The 12,698-nt window shown below is 44.3% G+C and overlaps 1 protein-coding gene across 3 annotated transcripts in view; it reads right to left on the bottom strand.

Annotated features, from left to right (window-relative positions):
* Window positions 1-10,358, bottom strand: part of LOC140471104 (tumor necrosis factor receptor superfamily member 26-like) — a 43,921-nt gene extending 33,563 nt beyond the window's left edge. Inside the window, exons 1-2 of one of the 3 annotated variants that reach the window (XM_072566983.1) lie at window positions 10,081-10,358; window positions 5,457-5,550 (exon numbers count right to left, since the gene is read on the bottom strand). In XM_072566983.1, coding sequence (XP_072423084.1) covers window positions 5,457-5,550; window positions 10,081-10,110 — 124 coding nt within the window. In that variant the 5' untranslated portion in view covers window positions 10,111-10,358. The remainder of the gene's footprint in view (window positions 1-5,456; window positions 5,551-10,080) is intronic. The other 2 variants (XM_072566984.1, XM_072566985.1) reach the window with 2 other exon arrangements.
* Window positions 10,359-12,698: the final 2,340 nt, after the last annotated feature.

Raw genomic sequence — 12,698 nt, 5'->3', positions numbered from 1 at the left:
CGATGACAAAAATTGGCAGTGTTGTTGGCAGTGAGAAGGATGGTCTCAGGTTACAGTCTGATATTGATCAGCTGGTATATTGGGCAGAATGATGGCAGGTGGAATTTAATCCTGCTAAGAGAGAGGTGATGCATTTTGGGAGGTTAATAATGGAAGGATACACACTGACTGGTAGGTCCCTAGGGAGTACTCAGGAACAAAGACACTTTGGTGTACAAGTCCATAGATCACCGAAGGTGTCAGCAGAGGTAGACAGGGTGGTGAAGACAGCATAGAAGATGCCTGCCTTCATTAGTTGGGGATAGATTATAGGAGTAAGGAAGACTTTTTGCAAATTTATAAAACATTGATTAGGCCACATTTGGAATACAGTGTGCAGTTCTGGTCACTACATAATCGGAAGAATGTGATCACACTCGACAAGGAACAGAGGAGAGTCTCCAGCATGTTGTGTGGGATGAACAGTCTCAGTTATGAGGGGAGACTGGATAGGCTGAGCTAGTTTTCCCTGGAGCGGAGGGGGAAATCTCATTGAGGCATAGACCAGGGTAGATAGTGATAGACACGTCTACCATGGGAAGAAGATTAAGACCAGAGGAGATGAGTTTAAGGTGAGGAGAAAGTGGTTTAGAGGAGCCAGAGGCATTTCTTTTTCATTTAGAGGATGGTTGAAATATGGAACGCACTGCCTAAAAGGGTGTTGGAGGTAGGTATTCTCGCAACATTTAAGAAGCATCTGGAGAAGCACTTACAATGCCAAGGCATAGTCAGCTATGAATCAAGTACAGACAAATGGGATTAGTGTAGTGTGGTGCTTGTTGGTCACCCTAGACATGGAGGGGTGAAGGGCCTATTTCTATGACTAATTAGGTGGGCTTGTTTCGTTCGTTCATGGGATGTGGACATCACTGGCTGCACAAACATTTATTGTCCCTCCCTAGTTGCTCTTGAGAAGGTGGTAGCACCTTCTTAAATAGGTGCAGCTACATCCACAGCACTTGAGGAGGCAATTCCAGGACTTTAACCCAGCAATAGTTAAGCAGCAGTGATATATTTCCAAGTCACGATGGTTGAGTGGCTTGAAGAGGAACACGTTAGTGGTGGTGTTCCCATGTATCATATGCCTTTGTTCTTTAGATTGTAGCGTTTGTGGATTTGCAAAGTTCTATACAACAATTCTTTGTGAATTTCTTGTCAATGATACGCATTGCTGCTACTGTGCGTCGGTGGTAGAGGGATTTTGAAGGTAAGTTGCAAATCAAGTGTAGCGATTTAACCCGAGTCGTGTTGAATTCTTGAGTGTTGTTGGAGCTGCACTCATCTGGGCTAGTGGTAAGTGTTCCATTACACTCCTCACCTGTGGCTGATAGATGATGGACTGGCTTTGCAGAGACAGGAAGCGAGTTACTTGCCATGGAAAGAGCTCTCGCAGCTACAATATTTACATGGCTGGTTCAGTTCAGTTTCCAGTCAATGGTGATCACCAGGATGTTGACGGTGGGGGAATCTAGCCATTTTAATGCCATTGAACATCTGTTGTTGGATATAGACATTAACGGGCACTGGTGTGGTGTGAATGTTACTTGCTATTTATCAGCCAAGCTGGAGTATCGTCCTTATCCTGTTGTAGATGGATACAGACTGCTTCAGTACAGGAGGGCTTACGAATGGTGCTGAACTGTGTCATACTTTGGTAAGAAATTAAGAAAGAATTAGTGTAGTGGAGGCAGAAAGTCTGCCAGGCGATATAGATAGATTGATCGAGTGGATAAAAGAATCTGACAGGTGGAATATAACATGGGATAAATGTGAACTTGTCCTCTTTAGCAGGAAGAATAAAAACGCAGTACATTATTGAAATGGAGACAGCTTGTAGAACTGTGAGGTTATAGGGATATGAGCATGCTGGTCGATGAATCATAACAAGCTGGTTTGCAGGTACAGCAAGTAATGAGGAAGGCAAATTAAATATTAGTGTTTACTGGAAGGGGAACAGAACATAAAAGTAAGCAGGTCTTACTGCAACTGTCTAGTCCACACCTCTAGTATAGTTTGGATCAGTTTCTTTGAAAAAGAATAGATATGTGCTCAAAACTACTCAAAGAAGGTTTACTCAATTCATTCCTGGGATGAAGAAAGGTTGAATAGATCGGGACTGTGTCCGTTGGAATTTAGAAGAACGAGGGATGATCTTATTGAAACATATGATCCTGAGGGGACTTGGCAGGATGGATTCTGAGAAAGGATGCTCCCCCTTGCAAGAGAAACTAGGGGACACAGATTAAGAATGACGTCTCACTTTAAAGACAAAATTACCTTTGTCAGTCAAGGGAATTCTCTTCCCCAGAACACAGCGGAGGTTGGATTACTAAATTTAATCAAGTCCTAGTTAGCTAGATTTTTGGCAGACAAGCAAGTTCAGGGTTGTAGTGACAGACATGGGAGTTAAGACCTTCGAGTGGCCTATCTCGGGTTCCTAAGTCCTCTTATTTTATATTCAATCATCAGTGAACATCCCCATTCTGACTTTATGATGGAGAGAAGGTCATTGACGAAGCAACTGAAGATGGTTGAGCAGATACTTTCCCAAGGAACTCCTGCATAAATGTTTAGATTAGATGATTACTTACAGTGTGGAAACAGGCCCTTCGGCCCAACAAGTCCACACCGCCCCGCCGAAGCGCAACCCACCCATACCCCTAACCTAACACTACGGGTAATTTAGCATGGCTAAACCTAACCTGCACATCTTTGGACTGTGGGAGGAAACTGGAGCACCCGGAGAAAACCCACGCAGACACGGGGAGAACGTGCAAACTCCACACAGTCAGTCGCCTGAGGTGGGAATTGAACCCGGGTCTCTGGCGCTGTGAGGCAGCAGTGCTAACCACTGTGCCACCGTGCCACCCACTGGAGCTGGAATCATCCTTTATGCAAGGTAGGACTCCAACCAATGCAGGTGGTTCCCATTGATTCCATTTTTGCTTGGGCTCCTTGACGCCACACTTATTCAATGCAGCCTTGATGTCAAGGGCAGTCACTGACACTTCACCTTTGGGAGTTCAGCTAATTGGCCATGTACAAATCAAGGCTGTAATGAGGTCACGAGGTGAGTGGCCCTGGCAGAACCTAAACGGAGTATCAGTGAGCAGGTTATTGCTGAGCAGGTGCCACTTGATAGCATTGTCAATGACCTCTTCCATCACTTTGCTAATGATTGAAAGTTTGATACAGCATTTGATAGGGCATTTGTCCTGCTTTTTATGGATAGGACATACCTGGGCAATTTTCTACATCGTCGGGTAGATACCAGTGTTGCAGCTATACTGGAACAGCTTGGCTAGCGATGTTGCAAGTTTTGGTCCACAAGTCTTCATTACTTCTTTCTGAATGGTGTCCATAGCCTCTGTACTATCCAGTGCTTTCAGCCATTTCTTGATATCACACGGGTTGAATTAAATTGGCTGAAGACTGGCATCTGTGATGTTAATGTTTCAGCCTTGGCACTGACGTGCTGGGCTCTCCCATCATTGAGGATGGGGATAATTGTGGAGGCTTCTGTTCCAGTGAGTCATTTAATTCATGACGGGATGTGGCAAGACTGCAGAGTTTTGATCTGATGTAGTGTCACCAAGTTGGGTAAAGTAGTTGTGGATTAGAAGACAGGACGTTAGAATTTGGTGTATGTAAAATGCTAGGGGAAGGGGCAGCATTGCATGGTCCCTTTAAAAGGTTGTGTTTTTTTGGTGCTTAGAGTTTTAACATGGGTGTCTGTGAAAAACAGCTTGAACGTTTGCAGGCGTACAAAGAGCACCCAAATTGATACATTTGTATCAAAAGGCTGTCCACTTAGCAGACCAAGCAGCATTTTTCACTAAGACAACAGGCTTTTGAATTTAACCAATCAATTTAAACCAGGCCCTTACATACCAAAAAACCCATGAAATTTAAATCTGATGGTTTCGACAACCTAGGACCAATCCAACTATAAAAATAATGGTATGTCATCAAGGGTATAAAAGAAGGGGGCAACTGGAAAAAATTAGCAGAGCTAACTGCTATCCGCTAGAGATAACAGCTCTCAGCTCTCAAAGAAAGCACCATCTATTTACAGCAGTACAAACAACGGAGAAGGGACAGAACATTCTGGAAGACATAACCTGGCTGTAATTTCGAGAGACTAAATTCTATTGTATTTTTATATACAAGTAGGATCTGTATTTATTGGAACAGCATACCATTAGAATTGTGTTTTTTTCAGGAATAGTTAGTAGTTAGAAGGGATTTATTCTGTTTGTTAATAGTTCCGTTAATTTGTTCACTGTTAGAGTTAGGTAAATAAATTGTTACTTGTTGATTTCAAAGTCAGTGTCAGGGATTTATTTTATTTTTTTTAGATTAGATTAGATTACTTACAGTGTGGAAACAGGCCCTTCGGCCCAACAAGTCCACACCGACCCGCATACCACCAAGACCCATACTCCTCTGTTTACCCCTTACCTAACACTATGGGCAATTTAGCATGGCCAATTCACCTAACCTGCACATTTTTGGATTGTGGGAGGAAACCGGAGCACCCGGAGGAAACCCACGCAGACACGGGGAGAATGTGCGAACTCCACACAGAGAGTCGCCTGAGGTGGGAATTGAACCCGGGTCTCTGGCGCTGTGAGGCAGCAGTGCTAACCACTAGAAGTTGCTAAAAAGCAAGTTACACCATTCTTCACAATTCTTCTATAGATTATAGGGCAAGGTGTTCCTTTGTGGGTGATTCAGTTTTAGTTCTGAGAGGGGAACCAAGCTCAGGAAATTTAAAGGGCAAATGAACAAATCAATAGGAAACTTGCAAATTAAGTGGGAGGACAGAAATCTAACATGGGCATTCTTCAAGGCACAGGCATGTCAGGTACAGAGGCTCTTACAATCTCACATTAGCTGAGACAGGCAGGACATGTCATCAGGACGCCCAACTTGAGACTTCCCAAACAGGTGTACTACTCACAGCTGAGCCAGTGAACCCATTCAGACAAGAGCCAAGTGAAATGTGTCAAGGATAATCCTAAAGCCTCCATGAAATTCTGTTCTATTAATATTAGCAGAGAAAGCACATGCCTAATCATGACCAAAATGGCTCCTCATTAAAAAAGACCTTCCAATCAATAAGAGGAGCCACTGAGAAAGATTGTCAAGACAGCCAGGAAGAGGAGGCTCAAACAGCTTTCTTTCAACCATCACTACCACCTTTAACAGCAGCTGCTCTCACTGTGGGAGAGATTATCGGGGATCATAACCACCTGTGAATACAAAGCCAACACTCCCAGCCAATTCAAGACAGAGTCATCCTCAACATGAGGATGCTGCCTGTGTTGCTAAACAAATGGCCATACAGAGCTCAGAAAGGCCAATCTCACCCCCGACCCCAAACATGAGAAACAGATTCAAGAGTATAGACTTACCAGGTTTACACATTGGGCAGCAGATGTCCAGATGTTTATACTCCTTTTCGCCACACTGACTTTGATGGCTGATGCACAATACACAACTTGCAACCTGTACAGGTTAACAAAGAGCAACTGATGAGCACTTCAGTCAGATATTCATGCTAAAATTACAAGTGCAGCATGATCACACAGGGGATGACATTATGGACTTGATGCTGACCTTGCAGTCTGGGGTTACGCTCATACAAACAGTGCTCAGTGAGAAGATCCCATAATATGCCACTCCCCACCCAATTATCCATAACCATTACTGTCCCACCCAGTCTAATCCCACACTCCCCTTCACTCCCTATGTCTTTTAATATCCCACCCACCCTCCACTTTGTTCACAAGAACCTGTTGCAGCGAATCCCAATTCTCTCTTTGGGAGTCACTTCATCTGAACCCCATTTGCTGACATGGTGATCCTACATGAGACAGGGAGCACAGATTGTGATGTATGCAACTGGTGTTTCTTTTATTTTCCAAAAAACACAATATTCAGTTATAACATAAACACAGAATATAGGAACAGGAGTAGGCAGTTCAGCCCAGTGATCATAGCTGAGAATTGAGCTCAATACCCAAATCCCTCCTTCCTCCCATAGCCCTTGATTCCTTTAACCACAAAAGCTGTACTTACCTCCTCCTTGAAAACACAATATTTTGGCTTCAACCATTTTCTGTGGCAGTGAATTCCACAGGCTCACCACTCTCAAGGGTGAAGAAATTTCTCCTTATCTCAGTCCAAGAACATAGAACCATACAGCGCAGTACAGGCCCTTTGGCCCTCTACATTGCACCAACCTGTGATACCAATCTGAAGCCCATCTATTCGACAATAATCCATTATCATCCATATATTTATCCAATGACCATTTAAATGCCCTTAAAGTTGGCGAGTCTGCTACTGCTGCAGGCAGTGCGTTTCACGCCCCTACTACTCTGAGTAAAGAACCTACCTCTGACACCTGTCCTATATCTATCACCCCTCAATTTAAAGCTATGTACCCTCGTGCTAGCCATGCCAGAGAATTCCTAGAGGCCTGGGACTCCAACCACAATGCCATAAACAAACACATAGATCTAGATGCCATCTATTAACCCCTCAGAAAACGAACAGGAAATGACATCACCACAAACCCCAGGAACCCCATCCAGGAGAAAGATATAAATAGAAAGCAGGAGACAACAGCTTCGCTTCACTTGGAGGTCACCACTGATGATGTTACCTGGCCAGGTAATGAAACGTCTGGATATCAAACCTACAGCTCAGCGAGCAAACCTACACCCTAAACCTCAACCTGAGCTACAAACCTTCATAAACCTTGCTATACGAACTACCTCGAATCAAGCTATGCTTTTTCAAGTAATCATAAATCCTGTCCCTCAGAATCCTCTCCAAAATTTTGCTCACCACTGGTGTAAGGCTGACTGATCTGTAATTCCCAGGATTATCCGTATTCCCTTTCTTGAACAAGGGAATAACATTTGCCACCCTCCAGCCATCTGGCACTACTCCTCCATTTCTTTGTTCCTCATTATAAATTCCCCCATTTCTGAACGGGTGGGACCTAAATTTCAACAATTTGTTTCTCTTTACATACCTCTCAAACTTTTACACTCAGTTCTTAAATTTTCAGCAAGCTTACTTTCAATCTATTTTCCCCTTCTTGATCAATCCCTTGGTCCTCCTTTGCTAACTTCAGAAGTGTTCTCAAGCCTCAAGTCTATTGTTTTTTCATGCCAATTTGGATGCCTCTTTTATGCATCTAATACTATCTCTAATTTCACTCGTAAGCCAGTTTGGCCACTGACTTCTTGCACCAGACAGGAATAAACAATTTTTGCTGTTCACCCATTTACTCTTTGAATGTATGCCATTTGCCCATTCACAGTCATTCTGTTCAGTAACATTTCACAGTTCATCAAAGCCAACTCACGCCTCATACGACCCTAGTTTCCCTTAAAGATTCAGGGCCCTAATCTCAGAATCAACTACCTCACTCTACATCTTGATGAAGAATCCGATCATATCATGGTCGCTCACACATTATCATTATTCCTTTCTCATTACATGGAGGAGCCAGTGTTGGACTGGGGTGGACAAAGTTTTTAAAAAAATCACAACACCAGGTTGTAGTCCAACAGGTTTATTTGGAAGTACTAACTTTCAGAGTGCTGCTCCTTCATTAGGTAACTGTGGAGCAGGTCCATAAGACAATTTATAGCAAAAGATTACAGCATCATGCAATGAAATGATATATCAAACAAACCTAGATTGTTATTAAGTCTTTCATTTTTTAGAATGGGTTGTAGGTTCATTAATATGTAAATCCCTGAACTTCTTTTAAGTCACATTCTCAAGATAACTTAAGATTTTATTTAAAAAAAGGTGACATCTTAGCTCAGACAGTGCATTAAATTCCACTTTGGAAATAGAACCAGTCTGACTCAAGATCAGGATACAGACAGATGCTAACCTACACCTTTAATGCACTGTCCAAACGGAGATGTCACTTTTATTAAATAAAACCTTAAGTTACCTTGAGAATGTGACTTAAAAGAAGTTCAGGGATTTACATATTAATAAACATGCAACCCATTCAAAAAGACAAAAGACTTAACAGCAATCTAGGTTTGTTCAATATATCATTTCAGTTGCATACAAATTCTGTGTTTTATGGTCCTGCTCCACAGCTACCTGATGAAGGACCAGCACTCCAAAAGCTGTTTTCTAGTTGGTTCTTCAATGTATTGGTCCAAAAAAAACCTCTACAGTATTGTGACTAATTTGATTCACCCAATCTACATGCAGATAAAGTCACCCATAATAAAAATGTTCCTTTGCTACATGCATCTCTGATTTCCTGTTTAATGCCATTCCCAACATCACCACTGCAGTTTGGCTAATTTTGTTTTGGCCTTTGGTATTTCTCAATGCCACCTACACAGCTCCTACATTGTCAGAGGTAATATTTTTCGTCAATAGTGTGTTTACATCCTCTTTAACAAGTAATGCAACTCCACCATCTTTTCCTTTTTGTCTGCCCTGCCTAAATAATTCTGGATGTTCAGTTCCCATCCTTGATCATCCTACAGTCATGTCTCCATAATCTCAACTATATCATACCCATTTATAGCTATTTGCATGACTAATTCATCCACTTTGTTTTGAATGTTCCATGCACTGGAAATGAGCCCAAATTTCACATGCAGAGGAGGAGCACATGACAATTTCAAACTCTACTGCCTTGAGTTACTTTTAAAATTAAATCTTTTAGAAGACACTTAACATTAAATAATATTGATTTCCCAGGGCCCTTCTTTCCTGTTCATTGTTACTACAAAGCACAACCCTTAGAAACTATAAACCATAAAAAGACCTTACAAATAATAAGAGATAAAGGTCATAAATAATTGATCTGACTTTACCTACTACTTACCAATCAAATTATGAAAATTATTTTTAAAAATGTAAACAATAAAACTCATCTCCAGTTTCAAGAGCATGAAGAATAGATTTCACACAAAATCATGTAGCACATATATAGAGTCATAGAGATGTACAGCATAGAAACAGACCCTTCCATCTAACCCGTCTATGCCAACCAGATATCCCAACCCAATCTAGTCCAACCTGCCAGCACCCAGCCCATATCCCTCCAAACCCTTCCTATTCATATACCCATCCAAATGCCTCCTAAATGTTGTCATTGTACCAGCCTCCACCACATCCTCTGGCAGTGTGAAAAAGTTACCCTGTAGGTCTCTTTTATATCTTTCCCATCTCACCCTAAACCTGTGCCTGACCCCAGGAACTCCCCGACCCCAGGGAAAAGACTTTCTCTATTTATCCTATCCATGCCCCTCATAATTTTATAAACCTTTATAAGGTCACCCCTCAGCCTCCGACACTCCAGGGAAAACAGCCCCAGCCTGTTCAGCCTCTCCCTATACATGAATGAAAAATTAAAATGTTTTGTGTTGAGGCTATAAATGGACATTAGTAGTATGAATCCATACAGACTAAAAAAAGACTTCAGTAGAAAGTGAGGACTGCAAAAGCTGCAGATGATAGTCGAGAGTGTAGTGCTAAAAAAAAGCACAGCAGGTCAGGAGGCATCCGAGGTTTCGGGCAAAAGTCCTTCATTACGAATGAGGTTTGTGGGCCGGGGCCTATAAAGAAATGGGAGGCGGCTCGGGGAAATGGAGCTGGGAAAGCAATAGGATAGGGGAGAAGGTGGTGGAGCGGAGAGATAGGAAAGGCAATGCACAGGTCAAGAAAAAAAACTTAGGTCACACTTTAAAATAACAAGAGTCTTTTTTCGTCTATAAACCTAGTTTATAAGTACTGAATCGGTTTGAACTGGATAGAAGATTCACTATTCCAGTAGCAGTTCCAAGTCCTGCCAGAACTTTTTAAATGGTTTCGAGGAAAACGGATTTTCTTTTAGGGATTCCCCCGCTCCGATTCAGATCAGGTCAGGTCAGAATTAGCTCTCAGCCAAAAGGCAGCAATCTATAGGATTGATTTTGAAGTGAAAGTCTGTCAAACTTGACAGAAAGAATACTGAATTGCAAGAAAAAAACTACAAACCGTGATACTGAGAATCCATGAAAAGAACATTTTCCGCGCCTATCTTTTCAAAACCGGAAGAAGTTGTCAAGAGCGGAATCACAATTGTTCTGAAAAAAGTGCCAACAGCGAACTTAAGTCACCTTTCAAGGCACTTAAAGAGAAGCAGATGTGAAAACTGAATAATAGTTGCCCAATTTTTAAACAAAAAAGAATCAAACTATAAAAACATCCCATTCAGTCGCTTGAAGTCTGCCCCACGTGATTTAAAGCGATGTAAGACGTCGAGTCATCTGCGGAGGGTTCCTAGCCTCTGGAGTGCTTTTGTAACCAACGTCAGAACAAATGACTGAAAACAGCAAATGATGGTGATCATAGCGGGTCAGGCAGTATACAGGGGGAGACTTTTTTTTTATTTCAAAAATATACTTTATTCATAAAATGATTTGATGGTCTGTACATTTGATCATGCCATACATATGTCCACATTTACAAACACAGATTCGAATTTATCCTTGTCATTTACAATCCTGTGCATTTTTCAATCTTGTACATATACATATATTTGGCTGAGGCATCAGCAGACCCCAAAAAAACGTCCGCATGGGCCCCCTGTTCTTCTTTAGGCAGGCCGATGTTACACGGTGGTCTTTCCCCACCGCGCCTTGGCGGCAGCTGCCCCAAGCTTCAGCGCGTCCCTCAACACGTAGTCTTGGACCTTGGAATGTGCCAGTCTGCAACACTCGGTCGGGGTCAACTTCTTCAGCTGGAAGATCAACAGGTTTCGGACCGCCCAGAGAGCGTCCTTCACCGAGTTGATGATCCTCCAGGCGCAGTTAATGTTAGTCTCGGTGTGAGTCCCGGGGAACAGGCCGTAGAGCACGGAGTCCCACGTCACGGCGCTGCTGGGGACGAACCTCGACAAGCACCACTGCATTCCTCTCCAGACTTCCTCTGCATAGGCACATTCCAGAAGGAGGTGTGTGACAGTCTCGTCCCCCCCGCAGCCACTTCGAGGGCAGCGTGCGGTGCGGCAGAGAGTCCGGGCGTGCATAAAGGATCTCACAGGCAGAGCCCTTCTCACCACCAGCCAAGCCACGTCTTGGTGCTTGTTGGAAAGTTCTGGCGATGAGGCATTCTGCCAAATGGCTTTTACAGTCTGCTCAGGGAACCGCTCGACAGGATCCGCCCTCTCCTTTTCCCGAAGGGTCTCAAGGACGCTACGTGCTGACCACTTCCTGATGGACTTGTGGTCAAAGGTGTTTTTCCTCATAAATTTCTCCACGAAGGACAGGTGATACGGAACGGTCCAACTACTCGGAGCGTTCCGCGGCAGCGAGGCCAGGCCCATCCTTCGCAACACCGGGGACAGGTAGAACCTCAGTACGTAGTGATACTTGGTGTTTGCGTACCGGGGATCCACGCACAGCTTGATGCAGCCACACACAAAGGTGGCCATCAGGGTGAGGGTGGCATTGGGCGTGTTTTTTCCCCCATTGCACCGGTCTTTGTACATAGAGTCTCTTCGGACCCGGTCCATCTTTGATCTCCAAATGAATTGGAAGATGGCCCGGGTGACTGCGGCGGCACAGGTCCTGGGGATAGGCCAGACCTGTGCCACATATAGCAATACTGAGAGTACCTCACACCTGATGACCAGGTTTTTTCCCGCGATGGAGAGCGACCGTTGCCCCCATCTGCCTAGTTTCTGTCTCATCTTCCTGATCCGCTCCTCCCAGGTCTTGGCGCACGCCCCAGCCCCCCCGAACCAAATACCCAGCACCTTCAGGTGGTCAGTCCTGACGGTGAAGGGGATAGAGGATTGGTCGGCCCAGTTCCCGAAGAGCATGGCCTCGCTCTTGCCTCGGTTTACCTTGGCCCCCGAGGCCCGTTCGAACTGGTCACAGATGCACACGAGTCTGTGCACGGACAGCGGATCCGAGCAGAAAACAGCGACGTCATCCATGTACAGGGAGGCCTTAACCTGCAGGCCCCCGCTGCCAGGAATAGTCACCCCTCTCAGGCTCGCATTCTTCCTGATGGATTCGGCAAATGGCTCTGTGCAACACACAAACAAGGCAGGAGAGAGAGGGCAGCCCTGCCTGACTCCAGATCTTACAGGGAAGCTATCTGATTCCCACCCATTGATTAAGACTGCACTGACAATGTTGGTGTAGAGCAGTCTGATCCAATTTCCGATTCCCTCCCCAAAGCCCATTTTGGAGAGGACATCCCTCATATATGTATGCGATATCCTGTCAAAGGCTTTCTCCTGGTCCAGGCTGATGAGGCAGGTGTCCACCCCCCTGTCCTGCACGTAGGTGATCGTATCCCTGAGGAGTGCGAGACTCTCAGAGATCTTCCTGCCCGGTACAGCACAGGTTTGGTCCGGGTGGATCACCGATCCCAGAGCAGACCTGACCCGGTTGGCGATGACCTTTGACAAGATTTTGTAGTCTGCATTTAACAGTGAGATCGGTCTCCAATTTCTAATTTCCTCCCTCTCCCCCTTCCGCTTGTAGACGAGGGTGATGATGCCTTTCCTCATGGATTCACTCATGGTACCTGCCCGAAGCATACTGACATACACCTCCAGCAGGTCCTGGCCGATCAAGTCCCAAAGAGCGGAATAAACCTCG

This window comes from Chiloscyllium punctatum, chromosome X, assembly GCF_047496795.1.
Source record: "Chiloscyllium punctatum isolate Juve2018m chromosome X, sChiPun1.3, whole genome shotgun sequence".
NCBI lineage: Eukaryota > Metazoa > Chordata > Chondrichthyes > Orectolobiformes > Hemiscylliidae > Chiloscyllium > Chiloscyllium punctatum.
The sequence above is the reverse complement of the archived record's forward strand: the minus strand, read 5'-3'. Positions and strand labels throughout refer to the sequence as shown.